We start from the raw sequence: 20,712 nt of genomic DNA, 5'->3' as shown, positions 1-20,712 counted from the left end.
TTAGACTGGACATTAGGGCTGTTTGGGTAAATTCAAAATTTTCAAACTGTACGAAATCAGCGATTATTGGTTGGAATGAAATAAAATTTGGTGTGCGTCGTTTTTTAAGGCAAACTAACGATTTAATCATGTAACCATAAAGATTCAGGAAAAAAAGCTATTTTTGAACAGCCCTACTGGACATCGTGTTATCTGTTTCTAAACCAGTCAGTGGGAGGCCTGGCATTGCATGCTATAAATTATAGTGCGCTGTACTCTGACATGTAACTTACACTGAAACTCTGAGTGAGTGGTCCAGATGTGCATTAGTGAGGCGTGTTCTGTGTTTGTTATTTGATGAATGTCGTGTCCGCAAAGGCTGATTCACAACGATAAGTTGAACCAATCACGCTTGCAACCTTCATAGATGCTGCGCAATTGCGTATTCACCACTGTACTTTTCCGTGTCAACAAGGCACCAAAAGTTTTCTGCAGCCTTGCGGGCTTTGAGGTGGAGGTGATTTTGCAGTGGTACAATTTCACTCTCTAACTGTTCAGCATCTAGACATGACAGCAGCATCGATTACAGAAAGTTAGAAACATGGTACTATAAATTGCCGTGAGTTTAAGAGAGACAAGCTGTGTCAAAAGATGCAATACACATTGGGCATACTGCATCTGCTAGTACGTCACCGCCATTTGCTACCGGATAGTAATGTTGTTTACTACTTTGGCATTGTGCGGGACGCCGAGCTACCGGAACCCCTCATCCTTTCAAGAAGACCGTGGATGGCATGCCGTCATATCGCCTGTATGAGCAGTACGCCGTTGGCCTATTATATGTCTTCGATATCTTGTTATTCTACTACATGTTGGTATATTACTAATTGTAATTGGGTATATTTGACATCATCATTTTAAGTGGTTTATATATAGGCTATGTATTGTCATTTCTAAGTCACATGTTATTATAGAGTGATTTAAACAACAATAGCTAAATCACTCAATTTATATATTTAAAAGCTTACTGGTGATAATCTGACTGATATTGGCAAATGCTGCTATTCGATCTATTTTTAGAACAGGCTCGCGGGCTACCTGGTGCCCGCGGGCACCAGGTTGGTGACCCCTGATCTACACATTCGCGAGATTATAAACGCATAAACTGTATTCGTTCGATTCAAATCATACGACAGCGTTGGTTAAGGTTAGCACTGCGCAACGCATGTAATTATACTAATCTACTGCTAGTATTTTAACGCAAGCTGCGATCATTTCGCTTGCGTTCAATATATTTGTGATGTAGCAACGGAGGATCCGTGAATGACTGGTTGCTCTCACGAGTCACACCGGCGTGTCGCGAACAATCCAAACATAAACGAGATACAGTGATTTAAACGACACCCCTTATTTGATGACTTGAAAATTTTGCTCCCAGTCACAAGGCAATCCACACTTCTTAAGCCCCGAGTCAAGTCAAGTCAAAGTGAATCGAGTATTCCCAACACCGGATTTTAATGGTCATCAGTTCTAGTTCTCCTGGTCCTGTACCGTACACACTACTCTCATTCAACAACGCTGCATCCAAACAGAACAAAAACTTATATTTCCACATAAAAAAAATACGTTGTCAAATTGAAACTTTCTATCACAATGAAAATGGTGCACCAACGAAGAGGTAAATGTAACAACGCATCTATACTAGGCACACAGTTTTGTAATACTGACACTAATGCTAATACTGATAAGTGGGAATAAACCACACACAAGTTACAGTGTTGTATTCCAGGGCGAGACCATCACATTCACGACATGCTGTCCAGCGTGTTGGGCCTGGACTGCCAGTAGAAATCATCAAATTCGTTGTCCATCTGCCGCGTGCCGGCCTGTCTCTGCCGGGACACAGCTGCTTGAGCTGCTCATATTGCTCATGGTCAGCAGTCGGCCTGCTTCGCTGACCCGCTGGAGATCGATTTTCCGACAAAAACGGCAACTGCAAACTAACGAACGCTCTCCATTGATGCTTTAGAATACATAAAAATGTACTAAATACCCGTATGAGACTGGTAAATAGGCTATAGTAGCTTAAATTTAATAGTAGCCCACAAATACATGGTGATAATGTTCTGTGGCCCGCGGCGTCGTTTGGAGTGAAAATGCGGCCCGTTATACGAGGGAAGTTGAGAACCCCTGCCCTATATGGTGGGGTGGCTGGAGACAAGGTTAAGAACCACTGCTGTAATGGATCCATTCGGAATTCTTCTGGTCAAATATACTAAAGTAGCATTTGATTTGGTAAGAATCCCAATGCTTTACGATTAGACCTCTTCCCCGTAGGCCAGACCTGGGAAAAGTGTGGCCCGCGGGCCAAATGCGGGCCGCGAAGCTATTCAGTGCGGCTCGCGAGAGTTTGGTTGGAATTGAAAACATAGAACTTGCTTTTTGAATGACTGTAGGCTGTATCAACTGATCAGGAAATTCGTTTACTTTGAAGCCTGTTCATTAATGTGCCACGATTACGCTGTCTACGTACCTCGCATGCGTAATCCATATTCAAAATAAAGGCAATGTGGCAAAGTATCAGTAAAAATTGAATTCACAAGAAATCACTCTTTAGATATAGTTTAGTGCCAACCTTCTACGTTGACATTATCACTTGACACTGTGTACGTAAATGTACAGCTGTTAGCTGCACGCATTTGGTGAGATGTTATCCCAATCTTACCTCCAATCATGGCCAAATTTACTGGGGCCAGAAACTTTTCGCTCCCTAATGTTCATCAAATGCAACCTAACAGTTTGTCACCAGCAGTGTCCGCACAACTTCAGTATTGGTAGCCAACAACTGCTGCTGTTGCACATTCTCTCTCCATTCTTGGCAAGCTACTTAGTAATGATAGGCACTTTCTACCCGATAATGTAGGAAAGCATCTTTCGTTGTACTACAATAAATTTTATTTATTTCTACCATAATACGTGAATCGTGATGTAACTACTGGAATTCTTCATAGGGCCAGATTTCGTTAAAAAAAGTTTTTTCATGTAAAAATATGTCAGTTTAAAAATCAAATTATTTTTTTTCATGTTCAACTACTTCGTAAGGACATACCACCAGAAATGAAGATAAGTAGTATAATTCTAACATTGTGTGGAAAAAAATTAATTTGCATACATTAGGTCACAAGTTGGTCAAAATTAAGTCTGAAGGTCAAACAATGTCACAATTTTGACTGGTGCGCCACGGTAGGTAATTGGCATCCGGTATAAGTTACTTCGGAACATAATCCAGCTTTTACTATATCTGGGTCACTTCAACCATGCAACTGATGCAAGTAATAACCGGTCATAACGTTGCGCAACTTCCGAGATCATACGAGATCGGGTGTATTCAACGTCGTAGGCCAGGCCGTAGTTCATAGGCCAATTCCTATCTAGATTTTTATACAACCGTAAACATACCATAACCCCTCGCTTGCAGGCTGATTCGTTCCATCTGGAAATGTGCCTGCACGAAAATGTCACCATCAACTCAACAGGGATATTCAGAACCTATTCGGGCATTACAGTTCGATATTCAATGTAGTGCGAAAAGAAATGGTTCTAGCCTATCCTTCCCGGAATAAAAGCGGACATTCCCTGACGCACGATCCGCTTTTCGTACGAGACGGCACGAAATTCAATAAGGTACACTCTATACCAGGGGTGGGCAATTATTTTTAACGGCGGGCCAAGCGTGAAGCTGAAAATACTTTGGTGGCCAAGGCAGAAGTTTATAGGCTTTATTCTACGGCGTGCAGTTTTATTTCTAGATTGAAAGCAGTGAATTACATGGCTAACACGTGCTGTTAGGCGTGGCGAGATAGCGTAGTGGTATGATGCACAGCCAGGTTGACTCCATAATTCTTATCTAAGTGTTGCAGGTTTATCTATCTGTACTCTATTCCAGTGCTTTTAAACCTGTGTGGCGGTTTGCACATGTGCGAATGAAAACAATTGCAGTGCGAATGACGGAGGTGATGCGAATGAAATTTTTTTCTGATGTGGAATAATTCATATAAACCTAGTAAGAAATTCAAGGGCAGTGTAACTTTTGTAGTTGCGACGCAATTGTAAAAACTTGTTTAACTTACGACGCACCACTAATCGTAGCTCTCACAAGCTGCAGTGAATTAATATTTTCGCACTATAATTATTACGTAGCCAAAAGCCTGGTTTGGAAGCTGGTGTAGTGGCAGGCCTGTCAGCCCGTCTGAGCCTGCGACATGCTGGAAAAATAACGCGAAATTGACTGAATGCTTTCTTTCGCTAAGCAATCATCATATTTCGTAATAACTGCTCGATTTGCGCGAGGCACGAGGATAGTAGTAAATACCATCATTACAGACTCCCATTCCGGCTCGAACCACGACTTACGCTTTTTCACCGCCGCGGCGTTACTTCAGTGCTGATTTACTGTATCTCATTCAAACTTTGCCATATATTTACCCAAAATTCTCAGAAAAGAATATTTGCGAGTCCTCAGAGGACACTTTGAAAAAAGAACACAAATCGTCTTGAAAGAGGACGTATGATAAACCTATTAAAATGAGCAGGCGTAAAAACGTTTTTAGTGTCGATTATGAGAGAGAATATTGCTTATTAACGAATGCTGGAAATAAACGATGACGATGATTAACTGCATAGAAGTTTGTCAAATTAATTGAGATAGCGTCGTTAAACGTGAACGAAATACTTACACGATGGCTTGATCAATGACACTGCTCACTAGGGTCGTTCAAAACAGCCTATTCGAATGTAACCCGCCAGTCAGTCACTAATTATGATCTTAGGTTGCCTAAAGGATGCCACTAATTAAGATATTAGGTTGCCTAAAGGATGCAGCACGCCAAATTTGGCTCCATTCCAAACAGTATATAAGCCAATCGGTGCCAATTTGAAATTTCGACCATTTTGTGAAATAATAATACATGTGATAAGGACATCGCTAATTAATGAAAGAAATGATATGTTTGGCCGAGTCCGAGGCCTACATCTTCAACATCTAACTGCATAACGAAATTACTACCCCGATCATTGAATGACGACACACCGGTAAGATATAGCCTACCATACGAAATCGTGTCATCCATATCGCTATGAAACGCCGTCAAAATCTGCACGTACCAACATCGGCTTTTGCGGGAAATCGGTATAAGGAATCCTCTACCTACAATACATACTCGACTTCAATACGAAAATCACTAGGGATGGTGTGAACCTCAGAAAGGTTCAGGTTCGTGTGAACACGAACCTTCTTGAAAGGTTCTATATGAACGCGAACGTGAACCTCATGACGTCGCGTGACGCCATATTGCTAATTCCAACCAACTCGGGCCACGTAACGCCACAATGCTGAAGTACATATTGACATTTTAAAGCTAGCCGAAGGTATCAACTGGGACAATCAAATGATATAATATTCCCGTAAAATCAATATCTTCCAACGCTTTGCCAACAATTTCGACGACGGCTTGCAGGGGAAGCTTCACCCCCGAACGGTATAGGGCAGACCGGACGATGTATCCGTCGTTCGGGTATTGCTGCGCTGATATTAAGCAAAATATCAAACGGGTTTCTATGCTTGCTGCCGACATTAACCCATTAAAAAGTTATACAGGAATCCAGCAGTAGCTAACACCCTTATCGCACGGATTTGGATTTTATGCTACGATAAACATATGAAATCAAGATTGACCCCGTGCGCCTGCTACATTTTTACATCAGACAACGATATCAACTTAATTGATTGGTTGAATAAACATCATTCGCTGACTACCTACAATCCTACATGTAGTGTATTTAGCTCTTGATGTTGTATGATTGCGGGTCAACCTCACAGCAGAGAGTCACTAAATATTCGAGCAGACTTTTGAAACAAAGTGAGTAAAATTTGTGAGATTGTCAAGGTGCATGCTCGTTTAGTGTTGATTTTATTCATGCTGCCAGCGCCATGCATATAGTGGCCCGCAGTTGAAATCCTATATATTTCAACCAAAGATGTTTTAATGAAGTGAAAACTGCAATAGATGAAAAAGGTTCGCAGTGCAGAACCTACGAAGGTTCGTTTGTGAACGTGAACATCTACGTTTCTGAGGTTCACACACAGAACGCGAACGTGAACCTCACGTTCACACCATCACTACTAACCACTAACTGAAAACCTTGAAACTTTGTAGGCCTCTACAGTGTCCGATGACATCGTGAAGATATACCATCGACGATCTTGTCGCCCATCTCGGTACGAAATACCGTCAAAACAGGGGTTCTCAAACTAGGTGCCGCGACCCCAGTGGGTTAGTTTGCCCATTCTCTGGGGTAGGGTTGTAATGACTCGAGTCATGACTCGACTCGAGTCAGACTGGAGTCACGATTTTCTGATGACTCTACTTGACTCGAGTCATTTTCTCAAAATGATGAAATGACTCGACTCGACTCGAGTCAATCTGTGTATTGACTCGACTTGGACTCGATTCATTGCCCATGACTCGAACCAAGTCATATGACTCGAGACTCAGACGGTCAAGACCGACATTCCATTGTCATTTCGAAGAACAGTAAACTAAACAGCCTATTGGGATTTCATATATTGGTACTTGTACTTCAAAATGCGACCAGAAACTGTTAAAAGTGAGGAATATATATACATTATAAATGCGAACCATTCGATATCACCAAATAGAGTTATATACGTGGGTTTAACAGGACTTTAACTGGAAACTGAACAGTCACAACACAATGACTTGGACTCGGACTCGAGTCATAATACCATGGCTCGGACTCGAACCTCTGTTCGATGACTTAGGCTCGGACTTGACTCGGTGGTGAATTGAAAATGACTCGACTTGACTCGAGTCAAAACCATAAAAGTGAGATTGACTTGTGACTCGGAGCTTTGTGACTTGGTTACAACCCTGCTCTGGGGTCTCGGATATGAAAATTAAATACCAATGACTATTAGAAAAATGTAAATTAAGCGGATTCTATCAGCGGCTCATTTTTGAATATCTTGGCTCATTTTTTTAGAATAGAAGAAAAATCTAATGCGAACGCTGCGAACAAGGTATCATATCAGTCGATGCGTCATTTAAAGCGCCCCCTACTATAACGCAAGGTTGGCGTCTGGTTATTAGTATGCAAATTAAAGTGTCGGGAGCATATAAACCAATAAGATGGTTATATTTCCTTCTGGGAAAATTACAAGTGACCGGTAGTGCTATGTGTTAACAACATAAAATATACAAGAAGGCACGTAACAATCACGGAAATAAACACCTAATAATCAGCACGCCTATTTGACAGGTGGGGTCGCGAAATATTTTCATTTCTAAATTTGGGGTCACGACCCTAAGAAGTTTGGGAGCCCCTGCGTTAGAATCAACACATACCAATCAGACATGGGGTAATCGCGATTAGTAATCGTAATCGATTACGACGATTACAGCATTTTCAAGTAATCGTAATCGCAATCGATTACATTCGAGAAAATTCCGAAGTAATCGTAATCGTAATCGACTACTTCCCATATTTAATCGATTTCTTTGCAAAAGAACGATTACTTTTTATTTGTAGAGGACTATGAGATAAACTGAACATTCGTGAACAAGGAAGAGGTATTATACCAGTTAGTGATAGCACAAACGCCGCGGCACACCGGTTGAGAACCACTGGATTACAGATTGTATGCCCAATTTTCGGTACACAAAATTTGGGGGCGATGATCGGTGTTGAGCTTGAAAAGGGGGCGATGGGTCGAAAAAGGTTGGGAACCACTGCTCTAGGAGGTGGTCGTATCGCTGTGATCGTCTGTTTCGGGCATTGTTGCCAGCTTTCATTGAACGAATAAGCAATCCGTTTGTCTACCTCAGGGGCGGCCAACGGTTTCGGCCAAAGGGCCGCACGAGATTTACGAACCATTGTTGGACGACACGTTCTCTCAGAGTTGCGAATATAGTGAAACTCGATTCTATAAATTGGGCGTATTTTTCTTTTTTCAGAAAGGGGTACCAATGCTAAAAGCATAAGAACTCGAGTGACCGTAAATCGCGCGAAGCGCGAAAGAAAAATATCGAGTTATATAAATCTGCCACGAAATATCCCACTTTATCGTCATACACAGATGTACAAAAATTGTCGATACGACATAGCGTCGGAACTGATAATTTAGTCATCAATATTCCAAATGTCGCGGTCAGGCTTATCAAATTTTAGGTTAACCTTGCAAATTGACAATAACTTACCCCGGTAATGCGAGCCATTCAGGACCGTAACTGCCGCAGCTCCAGTCCCCCAATTGAAGGGGCGAGCTCGAAGGGAGCCCAAAATTATTTTGTGAATTAGCATAAATTATAGAGTATTTTTTGAATAGTTATGCAACTTTCTCAAATTGTTTTTGCGTCAGGCGCGATTTCAACTTGCCGAATGTCTTGATTATTTGGCACTCCTCCCTCAAGAAGTAACACGCAGGATTTATAGATATGGACAATGGACATATCGGCGTTGGCCATTGCCGCGTCACGACGCACAAAGACATATAACGATTTAGGACTTATTACATGCGACTCCAAGAAGTGTGCCAGAAAGATCAGCAGCGCAAAAACTCTGGCCAGAAAGGACTGCCCTTACGCTGACCGAAAACTTCGTTATATACACAAGTATGAAGTTACATGTAGCTTTAATTGTCCATAGACGCCTAAATGACCGGCGTCGCATATTTCAATCTTGGTAATCTGAACCTCAGAATGCAAATACCGTCCCGCAGGGACAAATTATATGCCAGAAGAAATACAAATTTGAAATCGTGTGCGTCTTTTAGTATAGTACGTTTGGGCGATTCTATATTTTTTGATATAACAGACAGGAGGTCACGAAATAACATCATGTAACGACGTCATACCAACGGGTCCGCCCACCCGAAGATGTTTAATTATTATTTACGGGCCCTACAGTTACTAAGACACCTCATCAAACCGGTAATTTTGATAACGTGAGCAGAGATGACAAGAAATTGATAGCAATATATATGCAATTCCCAATCATATAAACCGATTAAATCATGAATTATTGAAATCTTTCGCGCTTCGCGTGTCTAGGCGAGAATAGCTGACTCACTGAACGGACACCCAATACAGACGACAAGTAACGGCAAAGAGCGCACAGTGGAAGGGGGGAGTCTGGGGGGTGAAGCGAATCCCCCCAGAAGTTCGGTTTTTCTCCCTATGGACGGTTGCGAACCACCGACCTGTATCAGTAGTTTTCAAAAAACGGTTCGCCTCAATCTTCCTGCTGCAGCCCGTTGAATATATTTAAGGATGTAATTCTTGATTGCAAAATCCAAGGTGTTGAAAGCTAGTGTATTTATTGCTCAAAGAAATGGAACATGAAACTTGAAACTGACAAAGCACTTCAAAAATTTCGCAATTTGCAGCATTGTGATGGAACATAGAGTTCATTGTTAGCAAGTAGTGCTGGGCACAACGAATCGAGCACTCGAATCCGAATCCGGTATTAAATCTAATGATTCGAGTCTGGCGTGAAATGATATTTTCTACCACTGAAATTAAACACTCCTTGCCACCAACAGTTAATTTAGGAACGACAATTATAGCCGCGATGGAATTGTTATTTCTTGACGATTCTCATTCCGGCTCTGATTAAAATCGAAAAATGAAGTCTTGTTGAATTGCGCGGAGCGCGAAGAAAATTTCAAGATTAAATAAAATCTCTTGAAAATTCGGGAGTGAATTCGTAATTGCAATTTGCATGCCTAAGACCGCCAACACATACTAATTGAATTAGGCGTCGACGGCCGCACAAATTCCCTTCTATGGTCGCATGCAGCCGTACGGGCGCAGGTTGCCAACCCCTGCTAATAGTATACATAAGGTATATCTGACGCCAATTTTAAATCCGCATTCCAGTTGTTGAGTCTTCTACATTGCTGACAAATTTCCTGAAACTTGTTTGAAAATAACAAAAAAACATTGAACAGGACATCAATCAATTTCAAGGTAGGTTGCACCGAGACTAATCCTGGTGCTGGTAGTGTCGTTCTGTCCCGCCATGCTGAATTTGATCAGTTTTGGAAATTAATTAAATTGTGATGATTTATAGCTTATTTGAGGGCGGAACCGGGCAACCTATATTGCATCTAAGTCTGTCGTAGTGCAGTTCGCCAGCTATTTAAAATCTGATTCCGTATACGGAATCGGTCAACTTCATCTGGCCCTATCTTTATTTGTCTACGTCCTATAGGCTTCATTTTTGTTTGTAGGGAAAGCTAGCAATCTTCTGATTTATATGATACCTAATTCGAAGGCATAAGGCATGACAATTTTCGAGCACCGACGATCTTACATAAGGAGTTCGGCCGAAAATACGCATGCAGAAAAAAGTGGTTATCAACAAAAATTTCCAGATATTTTCCGAGTGGGAAATCTAGTCAGACATTCTATCAGAACATCAGAAGTCGACTTGTACGGTGTTCTGTAATTTTTCACCGTCTCAAACATCAAAACTTGTTCTTGGGAGTATTCTGAAGGGGTTTGGTAATTGTGGTCACGCTTCGGTGATTTTCCAGAACATAGTTGAGTTCGTGACCGAATATGAGTCATAAACTGGTTTACTGTGCCTGCAAATGGCTGGATACGACAAGACAAAGTATACCATGTTGTTTCATGCCATTAACTGGGCGGTAGGGGTCCGATTCGGTATTGATCTTGAAGTTGACCATAGTGACCACTTACTGACCACGCCCATATGTAAATTTTTCATGTATTTTTGATTTTTCGATAACTGGCGAGCGGCATGGTTGACGGCCATGGTTGACGGCTTGTTTGAAACCTGGCCACGGTGGCTACGCACTCGTGCATCATTTTTGACTCTCTGGCGCTATCCTGGGGGTCAGTCTTGAAAAATGAGAGAAAGAAAGAGATTATTTAGAGAAAAAGTTTGTTTATTTAGTCTTATACAAAACCCTAGATATGTCTTGGGGTGTCGATCGAGGGCGGAAACGGTAAAGGGATATAGTCCGCCCACTTTTAAACTGAAACTGCCCAGAGTTAAGTCTTGCTGAGGTCACGGTATATGAATTTGAAAAGTGATGGTCAGTTTCGCGAAAACTGACCAGATTTCAAAAGGGTTGACAACAGCTACCTAGCATACCGAGATTTAGGCTACTGCCAAAGCTATAAAGTAATGAATGACTTGCACGTAGGAATTGCTCTAAATCTTCAAAGAATATCAAAATTTGCTCAAATGAAGTTGAAGTCAGCCTATACTCCATTGAGCGCGACTGCTGGAGTTTGAGTTTGGCAAGCTGAATACGAAATAATTTTAATCTTCAACAATCGTCTTTTCAGAATGGTTGTGAAACACATGTTTAGTCACAATTTATACAGACGTTGTCCATTTTTCGCGCCCCCCCCCCCCTGAGAGCCTCCCGCGCCCCCCAGGTTGATAACCCCTGCTCTAGTCCTTAAACAACGAAGATGAGTTTTAAACTCGTGACTCTGTGAAGGTAGCAGTTACATAAATATTAATATCATTTTGTTGAACTTTGAAGTTATTTCCTGTGCTATGTTGCTCGGATGATGTAGGTATGGTATGGAACGATTGAGCCGGGTACGGAGTATATGGATATTTCCCATTCCATGCCATTACATTCCATGTTCACGTGGAGGTTAGACGAGTTAATCAAGTCTTCTTTCATTTATTGCTGGTTACAATTATCACACATCAAGATTCTGTTTTGTAGAACAAATATATCGTGTGCGGCGACCTCTTACAATCCACGGTCCGCGTTGATATATTATCCTGACCCTGTAGTATTGCTTAACTATCCACACCTGCCGAAGCAGTCGTATTGAAGCTACTCGTGTCGGCACTAGTCCTTGTCGAATTATTAGATAATGTCGCATTGCTGTGGGTTGTGGAGTTCTTGGTCGTGTATCCAACCATCACTGAAAAACGTAGTGCAAATACTCGCATTGAAATGTTATCTAATAATACGTGGTCTTATCAAGCCAAATCACTCGTCATGAGAATTGACAATAATGTCTTACTAAGGTCGACAGAACTTTGAGTGGTTTCTACGAACGCCTAGTGAGGATCATTCTGGCGAATACATTTTCCATATGCCATTATATTTGCTGACGCGATACAATGGTCTCGAAGAAGGCAACGGCGACATTTGCTCTAGTAATATGAAATCGAACAGTGCAGTCCTATTGTTGAAATAGCGGGGTTCACAATTTATTTTGAATATTACGGCGTTATAATGCTAAAATAAAGATACAAATAGCGTTGACATACGTCTCATTTTTAAATTGTATTATCTTGCATGCATTTATGTATTAATGCATACTATACTGGAGCCTTTGTAAAATGCCGATTTACTGAATGCTATGCGTCTCAACGTGCCACAAAAGAAAATTTATAAACGGTTGCACCGGTATGGAACTTGATCAATTCAGAAGTAAATATGAGTAGCATCGGAATGTGCAACTAATGAAATGAGTTCAGGGTAAATCGAATAAAAACAAATTGATTCTGTTACATAACATAAGATATATATTAGGATTCTGTAATGGGGATTCATCCGCATTCTCATGTATCACTGCAAACCTGATGAAGTAGTCGCATTGAAGCTGGTAGTCGACTTTTTTATGTCGGCACTTGTCTATGTCACATTGTATTGTAATGCGGCTTTGCTTGATATGAAAGTAGTAGAATTATTCGCAGTGCCTGCAACTGTTACTGCGAACAATAATGCTCATATTTGAGAGATATTCCATGATGTCTGATCACATCAACCCAAAATCATTTCCGATCGATTGCAATATCGTATACAGGAGGTTTGCAAAAATATGGATTATTTTGAATCATGCTGCGTATTTATATAATCATTCATGAAAATACCTTTGAAAAAAACTATCATATATCATGGACCATGGAGACTTGAAGGCTCCAATATGTTCGATCAATCATCAACCTCCAACCAAGGAGTATCCGGCCATCGTCGTTGTAGAATTAGTAAATCTAATAGGGCGTCGATTCGTAATGACATATAACTAACACCGATTACGTTACAAGTTACTCGTAGAAAGTTTGCTGGAGGAAATGCGCCTATCTTGTACTGGTAAACCGGAGTGGGAGTATAGGCAATTGCTATAGAGTATCTAAGACAAATCCATCTTTCGATACATCTTTATGAAAGATTTCTTACGAGAAAGTCATATAAGCAGTACCGTTCAGGCTTTTCGACATTGGTAATTCCAGTTTCGTCCATATTCCAAATACGAGTTGGCACGTAACAGTGTGAGTTTGAAACGCCCCGATAAGCCGTCTAAAACTTTTCCACTTGAGGCTTATTAAATCCCACTGCCCGTGCTATACTGGTAGCTTCCGGCTTTCGAATTGATAATTCTCGATGACGTGATAAGAAACCACGTAGCCAGTCTTTGCAAGCCATTTTAACGTCGTCATCAGTGGTGGCTTTTGGGGTGGGCGAGGTGGGCGGTCGCCCGGGGCCCCCCTGGTCGAAGGGGCCCCCCCTATTCGGATTATGCGCTTTTTTTAAGGATAATAACGAATGAACATGGAAATCCGTGTACCAAGCAGGAATATGATTCCGTACGGATGTGTCAATCATCATCAAATCTCTGCATTTGTTAGAAAAGTCCCGTATCCCGATGATGATCACGTCTCTACATGCAGTAGAATTACTTAGTCTTGATGTAGTCTATCCTTAGACACATGCAATAATAGACATAGCCGAATCCAGCACCTGGCCAAACCTTACCGCGGGAAAGGGGGGTCTGGGGGGCGGAGCCCATCTTTGTGGCAAAGTCATAAGCCAGACGGCGTACGTCCTTCGTAGTTAAGCCAAATAGGGCCTTTTCCATGTCCTTAATATTCGATACCATTTCAATTTCATATTGAAGATTTATGTCTGGTTTAAACCTCCCCAGTGAAATAGAACCCGGGTTGGATACTTCTTTATTCGTATGTCGACGGAGCGTTCTAGGAGGTATCCCGTAATATATTGCCGTTGTCTTCAACGCCGCGCCGCCTTGCACGGTGTCCATAGCTTTGTGCAAGTTTTCTTCAGAGTATGACGCCCTGGATGTTATCCTTTTATAAGTCCTCACCATGTTTTTGTTCTGCAGGTAAATAATAATTGTAGGTTTTGATTAGACTGATCAGTGAACACATTTAGTCGATTCTTGATCAAACTCGTCAGAGTTCCTGTTTGAGATTTCACTCATCTCGCGTCTTTGCATGCCATTTAAATAAAGAGTGATTCATTTACAGACCATAACCATTTAAAAAAACAACTTACCGGTACTGTATTAGATATTATTGGAAATTCCTTATCAAATAACATGATTTTGATCTCCTGGGTAATGATACGAATGCGAGTCACTTCAAGGGGTAAAACGCCCACCAGGGTGGGCGTTTTAGACACGAGGCCGCCAATACTTCATAAACATAATAATTTCTTACCAGTAATTGAATGAATCATCTAGTATCGAATCCCATACAACAGTGAAACGTGACCTCATGACATTAAGGAATTGAAGGTTGGTCGGAGTCGGTACCTGCGTATGATGAAACAACATCACATATATGCGCTGCACAGTGCCCAGGTATGCAACTGTGCCAAGAAACGAAAAGGCAAAGCATTTATCCATACTATACCAATATCACCACATAAGGCTTGAGCTAAGTCTGATAACGTGGTGCTTAAACTTCAAACATCTTTACAGCCAAATTATGAAAATTGACATCTGATTCAGTGTTGAATATGTGGTTACATCTGAGCTTTGAAAATCATAGTAATAGGGCATAGGTCAAAGCAAATTTTGTCCCCAGAAATTTAGACATTATAAATCTTCTTTTCGTATTTCGAAAAGCATAGTAAGCTAGATACATTTCACTAGTACTTACCGGCGCACTGGGTCCAGGAGTCCAGATATGGCCAAAGTAGTCAACGCTTTTACTCAGGTTTATGTAGAAGTAATAACTCAATTACAAATAGAATTAGCGATATCCAAGACTTCCCAAAAGTATTTAGAGTGGAAGTAAAATAACGATAGGTCTGAAAGGTAGCCTACTCCCGTAAGAAGTTTTCAAAAACAGATTTGGTTGAGGGGTTGTTCACTCATAACAGTGAATCGAACGTGGCTACTAAGATATGTCTTTGTGAACACCGTAACATGACTAATACCTTGGGCGATTTTTTTACCTAAAAAATGGAAGATTTTGACCAAAAAAATCTAAATTTCAACCTTAAAGAACTTCATTTTGATCAAATTACGACCTTATATATGTAAATTAGGTGTTTCCACGTAATGATAGAATTTCCCTACTTCTCTTCATTTCTGGTTGTAACTGTCTGTCCTTATGGAGTAGTTTAGCCTGAAAAAACTTTTTGACCTAAAATCTGATATATGTATACATGAAAATACTTTATTTTTACAAAATCCGGACCTATGAAGAATTCCAGTAGTTACATCACGCATTATGATAGAAATAATTAAAACTTGTTGTAGTACAACAAAAGATACTTTCCTTCATTCTCGGGTACAAAGTATCTGTCCTTATCAAGTAGCTTGTCAAGAATGGAGAAAGAACATTCAACAGCAGAATGCCCACGCAGTCTTGCTTTAGTTGGGATATTATTCGTTATATTCCTTAAGCATAACACCATGTCAACTTATTTATTTCATTTGGCCGTTTAGGATTGTCCTACTAATAACACTACAAATAGGTACAATTATTCAAATACCAATACATAATATTTATATATTCGGTTATCACTACACACAAGCTATTTCATGCGGTTCAAAATAAGATTTCACTTTTCAACGTGATGCAAACATATCCCGAATCTACTTTCAACCAGTGTTGGGATCAAGTCACTACCTTCGAGTCACGAGTCATTTCGAGTCATTGCAGATTTTGACTCGAGTCAAGTCAAGTCAATCAATTTTCGAAGGTGACTCGAGTCAAGTCAAGTCACTCGATTTTTGGAGGTGACTCGAGTCAAGTCGAGTCAAGTCAAGTCAAGTCACGGGTCAAGTCACAATTCAAGTCAAATTTAATCTTCGACGTATGAGTGATGATTCAAAGTGATAACATTTTGCCAGCTGCCATTTAGCTTGAATCAAATAACGAATATAAAGTTAAATATACAAGGAAAAAGGCGATGTATCGCACGCGCACACGTAGAACTTGCTAATAGAATACGTGATTAACTAGTTACATGCTACAGTCTGTTACTATCAGCCAAAATGAAGGATCGAATACGAAGCTTCGAGAAGTTTAAACAAATTGATATGGTACATACACCACCCATCTACAACACACATCCGTGAGAATATAAACGCATAAACTATATTCATTCGATTGAAATCATAGAGGAGGGTTGGTAAAGGTGAGCACTGCTCAATGTCAGCGCTGAGTGACTAAGAAACAGAGATACGTTTCTATTAATCTACTACTACTACGACGACAACGTAAGCCGTTATAATTTCGTTTGCGGTCAATTTATTTGTGATGTAACAATGGAGGACCAGTGGAACGTACAATAAGTGAATGACTGGTTGCTCTCACAAGTGTCAGCGCCGTATCGCGAATAATCCGAACGTACACATGATGCAATAATTTAGGCGACACAGTTTGCTTATTGATGACTTGAAATTGACTCGTCAATTTTGCTCCGAGTCACGAGTCAATGCACATTTTTGAAGCGTCGAGTCAAGTCAAGTCAAGTCATTTTTGCAACGTGACTCGAGTCAAGTCAAGTCATACGAAAAAGTTGACTCGAGTCTGACTCGAGTCAAGTCATGACTCGAGTCATCCCAACACTGCTTTCAACTGTTCCAATTCCAAGTGTAAACAACAGGTAGTTTCGGCCAAAGAGTAGAGGAGTGAAAGTATCTAATTTGTAGCCACTTTTGTAAGCAGCGGATTTGAGCAAAACCAACATGAGTACTGCTAAAAAGCAAAGGTCCTTCGTACAGACCAACTACTTCACATCTTCCATACCTAAATTGAGTACATTCGACACTGGCCGACTGGACACACCATCTCGCACCACAGACACCGCGACCTGATATTCTTGTCTTGGTTCGAGAGCTATTTCCAAGTACGGCTGAGTGGTGTTGAAACTCTCCACCGCACCTGTCCGTCTGTTGGCTACAACCACACTGAAATTTTTTTAGACGGAATAGATAGGCTGTTGACAAATTCAATGTCAGAGGCAGTCAAACATGTCAACATTGCTACCGGTACTCAAGTCGAAGGAGAAGTAATATCTACTCAATTGCGAGTCGAACTTGCTTCTTCAAGCAAAAGTGCAAAATGAAAGTATAAAAATACTCCAGTAAGTGGTTTCGAAAAGTAGATTAGGTCGAGGGGGGCATGCTTTTAGCAGTGTAATCATAGGTGGATACTTTCAATATTGAAAAATGTATCAGCATGGCTAGAGAGAGAGAGAAAGGGAGCGATTTTACTGCTTTGTCAACTGGATCATTAACAACATACAAATTGAGTAAACAATACCCAAAAACAAAAACACATACACAGCGATCGAAGACACTAAAAATGGTTGCAAGCTTTGAAATTAGATCCCGTTGCCGTGATACATGGGCTATTTCATCCAGTTCTTACGACAGTTTCACCCCTAAAGTGATACCAGCTCATCCGTACTTTCTGCTTTTTAAAATCCAAATTTTACAAAGTAAACAGTTTTGCATTAAAATCTTTATGGTAGAAGTAAAAGTAGTCTATAACCATCGTGACTCAAGTACTTCTGTAATGATCCCCTCAGAATATTATTGATACTGGATTAGGTGAAATCCACAACTTCATTTGTAATCGATGCCTAGCTAAAGCCCTTTTCTAATGCAAACACCACTTCATAATTTTGCAGACACGTTTCCCAGTACCGATAGAAGTCTGAATCTTCCTCTGGTGCATCATCCCAAGAAGCCAACAGTCTCTTGTCAGATATCGATTCAAGCCTCAGATTTCGCACCGATGATGGCACTGCCCTGTAACAAGTAAAAATGTATTGGTTGCAGTAGAATGGTAACCGTCGCCAGTTTTACTGATTGGGTCTTTGGTCTGACCCGGCTGGAGATTTAACCCACGACTAGGGCTGGGCGCGATGATTCTTGTACTCGAATCTGAAACGAGTATGTTAATTGCCACTACGAGTCAATTTATCCACGGAAGTTATAGTAACAATAGTAATTTCCACTGTGACAGCGTTAAAACTTCAATTAGTTGTACCGCAGCATACGAATCATGCAGAACCATTGTCAGAACGTGCAATAAAATACACATAGGTAGGTTGAAAAAACACCAAATTATCTTTAAAGTGATGTAGAACTGGTATTTTATCCTATACGGTCGCATAAAAACTGCATATATAATATTTCCTTATACTCCTTACTGATTTGACATCAAAATTGGTGATAGGCCCAGTTCTACCCACGGTGTACCGTTCAAGAAGACACACGATCGACCATCACATTATCAAATTATATATACCTACCTCGGCTGATCAGGGAAATCCGGGATTCTTTCGGTTATCTCTCTACCGGCTACCGGTATAGTTCCAACCAGCTGCTCACCGGACAGCCGGCTCTCAATCTTTGCTTTGACGGTGACTTGGTATTCCACACGAGGCAGCAAATCGCTCAAGACAACGTTAGAGTTTACAGTTTCAACAGTCTGGAAATGGCCAGCATTTGAGTCAAGTCAAAAGCGAGAACAGGCCTAATACAGGGACAATTTAAATCACCTGTTTCTCTCCCGACAAGGATTGGGAAGGTCGGTAGGCGACTACGTAGCCGGTAACATCTTCGTCGTACGGATGCTGCCATGAAATTCTAGCCGACGTCAGACCCAGAACTTCATAATTGAGACTATGCGGCGGTTCTATCTGTTCTGGGTATTTTGCCACCTTGAAATAGAAACAGATTAAGTAGTGTTTACTATCGAAAACATCCAACCCTCACCAATAAGAGCTAAATATCAACTCAAGCCATTTAGTATACAGACTTACATGAAACAATGTGTTCATGTAAATTTATTCACCACAAGCATTCGACTGACATCAGTGTCACGGTGAAGCAAATTCTAAATTCAGGAAAGATTTTGTCTGTCTGATGCAATAATACCAAAACAAATATCTAGTAGACAGTGTGGCACAGTAGTAACGGAACGCAACTAACTCAATTCCGTACCGGTATTATTATCCTGGAGTAGACGATGAAGAAATTCAAGAAATTTTGATAATAAAACCAAGGAATGGCCATCAAACTACTATACTGTGACAGTACAATATATCGGTCTAAGATGTAAGAAAAACATAACGGAGGGGAGATCCGCTTACTGAATTATAAATGGTCCTTGGTACAGAACTCGAAGATAGCTCTGATAATAATATCCATCGCATGAAAATAAACATATCCAACATGAAATGTCTCACACCCGTGTAAAAATGCAGAAATGACTATACGTCTATGCTTGATCAGATACAAACGGTTACTAACCAATTCCACAGTGCTCGAATCTCTGCCAGAGGAGGAACGCGAAGTGCATTTGTATTTTCCAAAGTCACGAGGGTAACGAACGTTATCAATTTGCAATTCCATTACAGAAGGATCTGTAAGTCGCCCCGCAAACTGTGTGTCCGAAGGATTGTGGGCGGACTGAAATTTGGACACAATAGGTCATTATGATCTGATGTAAGACCTGGAAAAGGGCCATTGAAGAAATAAGAATACACATTGCTTGTGACTACTATGAGCTTGTAGGTAACATAATGTTAACATAATGTTTGTTATGCATGGATAAACAAAAAGGCTTCTCATTCACATATTTGATGCCCATTATTGCACTATTGAAAGCAAAATGATATTCAAGTATAAGTATTTTAAAGTAGACTTGACGCTGTTGCGACAGTTTTACTGTATACAAAGAGTCAGTTCTTTGTAAAGAACTTCAGAATACATTTCAATATTAAATATTAATATTTATTTACTGAAACATTTGGATCAGACACTTATTAGGTGTTACAGTCAGGAGCGTCAGCAATAATACGATCATTCGAAAACTTTGTTTAACTACAGCCGTAATCGCTACTTGTTGTGTAACATGGGTAAAATTTGAATTCACAAATACTAGAGTATTATAGTACAGACAGTATAAGTACAGTACACAAATTTCTTCACAATTCCTTGACGTGTAGGAAGAGATCAGTCTAATAAACCATGTACTGTGTAGGTAAATTGATCATTATGACAGTGATATAGCAACACATGTTTCGGGAGCCTAGATGGGGTTACGCACCAAAGTTCGACAAGCCCCACTGCAGAGTACAATGGTAGTAATACTACCGTTGAAACCAAAATCACCCACAAATCACCTCTTGTCCTGATGAATCCGGATAAGCTGTGTAAATCAGATTTTGGCGGCCGGCAGAATTAATTTTGTACCACTGAACCTGGTACACAAACGAGTCCTGGCGAGCGTCACACTCGAGAGTCAACACGTCGGATATGGAGCAGAAACTTCAACAACGCCCACTGAAGATATACAATGTATTATATATTATACATTGACAAGTTTGTGATCACACAACGAAACTAATTACAAGAGATATGCACATACCCATTTCCA

The 20,712-nt window shown here is 40.6% G+C and overlaps 2 protein-coding genes across 2 annotated transcripts in view; both read right to left on the bottom strand.

The window, feature by feature from the left end:
• The window catches only part of LOC145459669 (cyclin-dependent kinases regulatory subunit-like), a 159,673-nt gene that overhangs the window by 91,871 nt on the left and 47,090 nt on the right, over positions 1-20,712 (bottom strand). The window lies entirely within an intron of this gene.
• On the bottom strand, positions 16,884-20,618 carry LOC145459785 (collagen alpha-1(XII) chain-like). Its single transcript, XM_080338333.1, has 6 exons — positions 20,459-20,618; positions 19,584-19,742; positions 18,830-18,991; positions 18,581-18,759; positions 17,970-18,074; positions 16,884-17,228 (listed from the first exon to the last, which is right to left on the bottom strand). The coding sequence occupies exons 2-6, from the start codon at positions 19,683-19,685 to the stop codon at positions 17,048-17,050; spliced, it is 729 nt and encodes a 242-aa protein (XP_080194459.1). The 5' UTR covers positions 19,686-19,742; positions 20,459-20,618; the 3' UTR covers positions 16,884-17,047.

The sequence above is a fragment of the Botryllus schlosseri genome, unplaced genomic scaffold (assembly GCF_051294905.1).
Source record: "Botryllus schlosseri isolate E-star unplaced genomic scaffold, Bs_hap1 Bs17a, whole genome shotgun sequence".
Lineage (NCBI taxonomy): Eukaryota > Metazoa > Chordata > Ascidiacea > Stolidobranchia > Styelidae > Botryllus > Botryllus schlosseri.
Note: the sequence above shows the minus strand (reverse complement) of the source record. Positions and strands in the feature narration are given on the sequence as shown.

Bases quoted from the DNA above. Each gene is read 5' to 3' on its own strand.
- LOC145459785 (XM_080338333.1), bottom strand. From the start codon at position 19,685: ATGGAATTGCAAATTGATAACGTTCGTTACCCTCGTGACTTTGGAAAA. The intron at 18,760-18,829 runs GTGATTTAAATT...GGCCATTTCCAG, and splicing joins CCTTGTCGGGAGAGAAACAG to ACTGTTGAAACTGTAAACTC. The intron at 18,075-18,580 runs GTAGGTATATAT...TACTTGTTACAG, and splicing joins GATTTCCCTGATCAGCCGAG to GGCAGTGCCATCATCGGTGC.